This window comes from Brassica oleracea, chromosome C7 (assembly GCF_000695525.1).
Source record: "Brassica oleracea var. oleracea cultivar TO1000 chromosome C7, BOL, whole genome shotgun sequence".
Lineage (NCBI taxonomy): Eukaryota > Viridiplantae > Streptophyta > Magnoliopsida > Brassicales > Brassicaceae > Brassica > Brassica oleracea.
The window spans coordinates 14,209,841-14,210,991 of record NC_027754.1 but is presented as its reverse complement, the minus strand read 5'-3'; the positions used below and the strand labels follow the sequence as shown (position 1 = coordinate 14,210,991).

Here is a 1,151-nt window from a genome sequence, read left to right as displayed (position 1 = left end):
GAGTTCTATTGGTTGCAACTGCTGTAGACGGAAATTCTAATTTGTATCCTCTTGCATTCGGAGTAGTCGACTCAGAGAATGAAAATTCTTGGGAATGGTTTATGAGACAACTAAATGTTGTCATTGCTGATGATCATCATTTGGCTTTCATTTCGGATAGACATGCGGCTATTGCTAAGGCGCTTGAGACTGTGTATCCAACAGCCAAACATGGTATTTGCATTCATCATTTGTTGAATAATGTGGTAACATATTACCATGGGAAAGGACTTGTTGGGTTGGTTGCAAAGGCGTCCAAGGTTTATAGAGTTCCTGAGTTTGAAAAGACATTTGCTAATGTGTGTAATATCAGTTCGGCAATTGGAAAATACCTAAGGGATGCTGAAGTAAAAAAGTGGGCAAGATGTCAATTCTCTGGATATAGATATGACATAAGGACAACAAACCCTGCCGAATCCATCAACTCTGCTTTGTGTTCGCCGAGAGAGTATCCAATCATTCCCTTGTTGGACAGTATCAGGGAAATGTTGACTCGGTGGTTTTATAACCGTAAGAAAAAGATTTCAAAGCATAATCATCCTCTCACCAAAGATGTGGAGAAAAAGATTGAAAGGAGGACCGAGAAAGGCAAAACATTTGCAGTTTACCCTGTCAGCGATGGTCGATTGCTTGTTAGAGGTGATAAAATCGACTGCTTAGTTGATTTGGATAGACGGACTTGCTCATGTGGGAAGTACAACTTGATGAAGATACCTTGTCGACACGCAATTAAAGCTGGTTTTCATGTTGGCACACAGCCACACACATTGACTAATTTGATGTACACTATAGAAGCTTGGCGAGAAGCTTATCATGATAGCATCAATCCTATTGCTGTTCCTGAGGATGCTTGGTCCATACCAGAAAATGTTGTCCAAGTCAATGTGCTACCACCAGAGTCAAGAAAATCAGTTGGAAGGAATAGAAAACGCAGATATTAAACTGTTGAAGATAAAATTCGGTCATCGCAAACATTACAAAAGAGGCAGCCTTGCAAGTGTAGTAGATGTGGTATTAGTGGGCACAACAGAGCAACTTGTAAAATACCAATATAGCCAGTCACATATGGTAAGGGTCAGCTTATATAGCCAGTTCGTTTATATGTTTTTCAA

The 1,151-nt window shown here is 40.1% G+C and overlaps 1 protein-coding gene across 1 annotated transcript; it reads left to right on the top strand.

The window, feature by feature from the left end:
- Nucleotides 1-101: 101 nt before the first annotated feature.
- Nucleotides 102-980, top strand: LOC106302643. The gene has a single exon (XM_013739108.1). The coding sequence runs from the start codon at nt 102-104 to the stop codon at nt 978-980; it is 879 nt and encodes a 292-aa protein (XP_013594562.1).
- The last annotated feature ends 171 nt before the right edge of the window (nt 981-1,151 follow it).

What these genes read in the sequence shown, in the direction of transcription:
- LOC106302643 (XM_013739108.1), top strand. Translation starts at nt 102, where the DNA reads ATGAGACAACTAAATGTTGTCATTGCTGATGATCATCATTTGGCTTTC.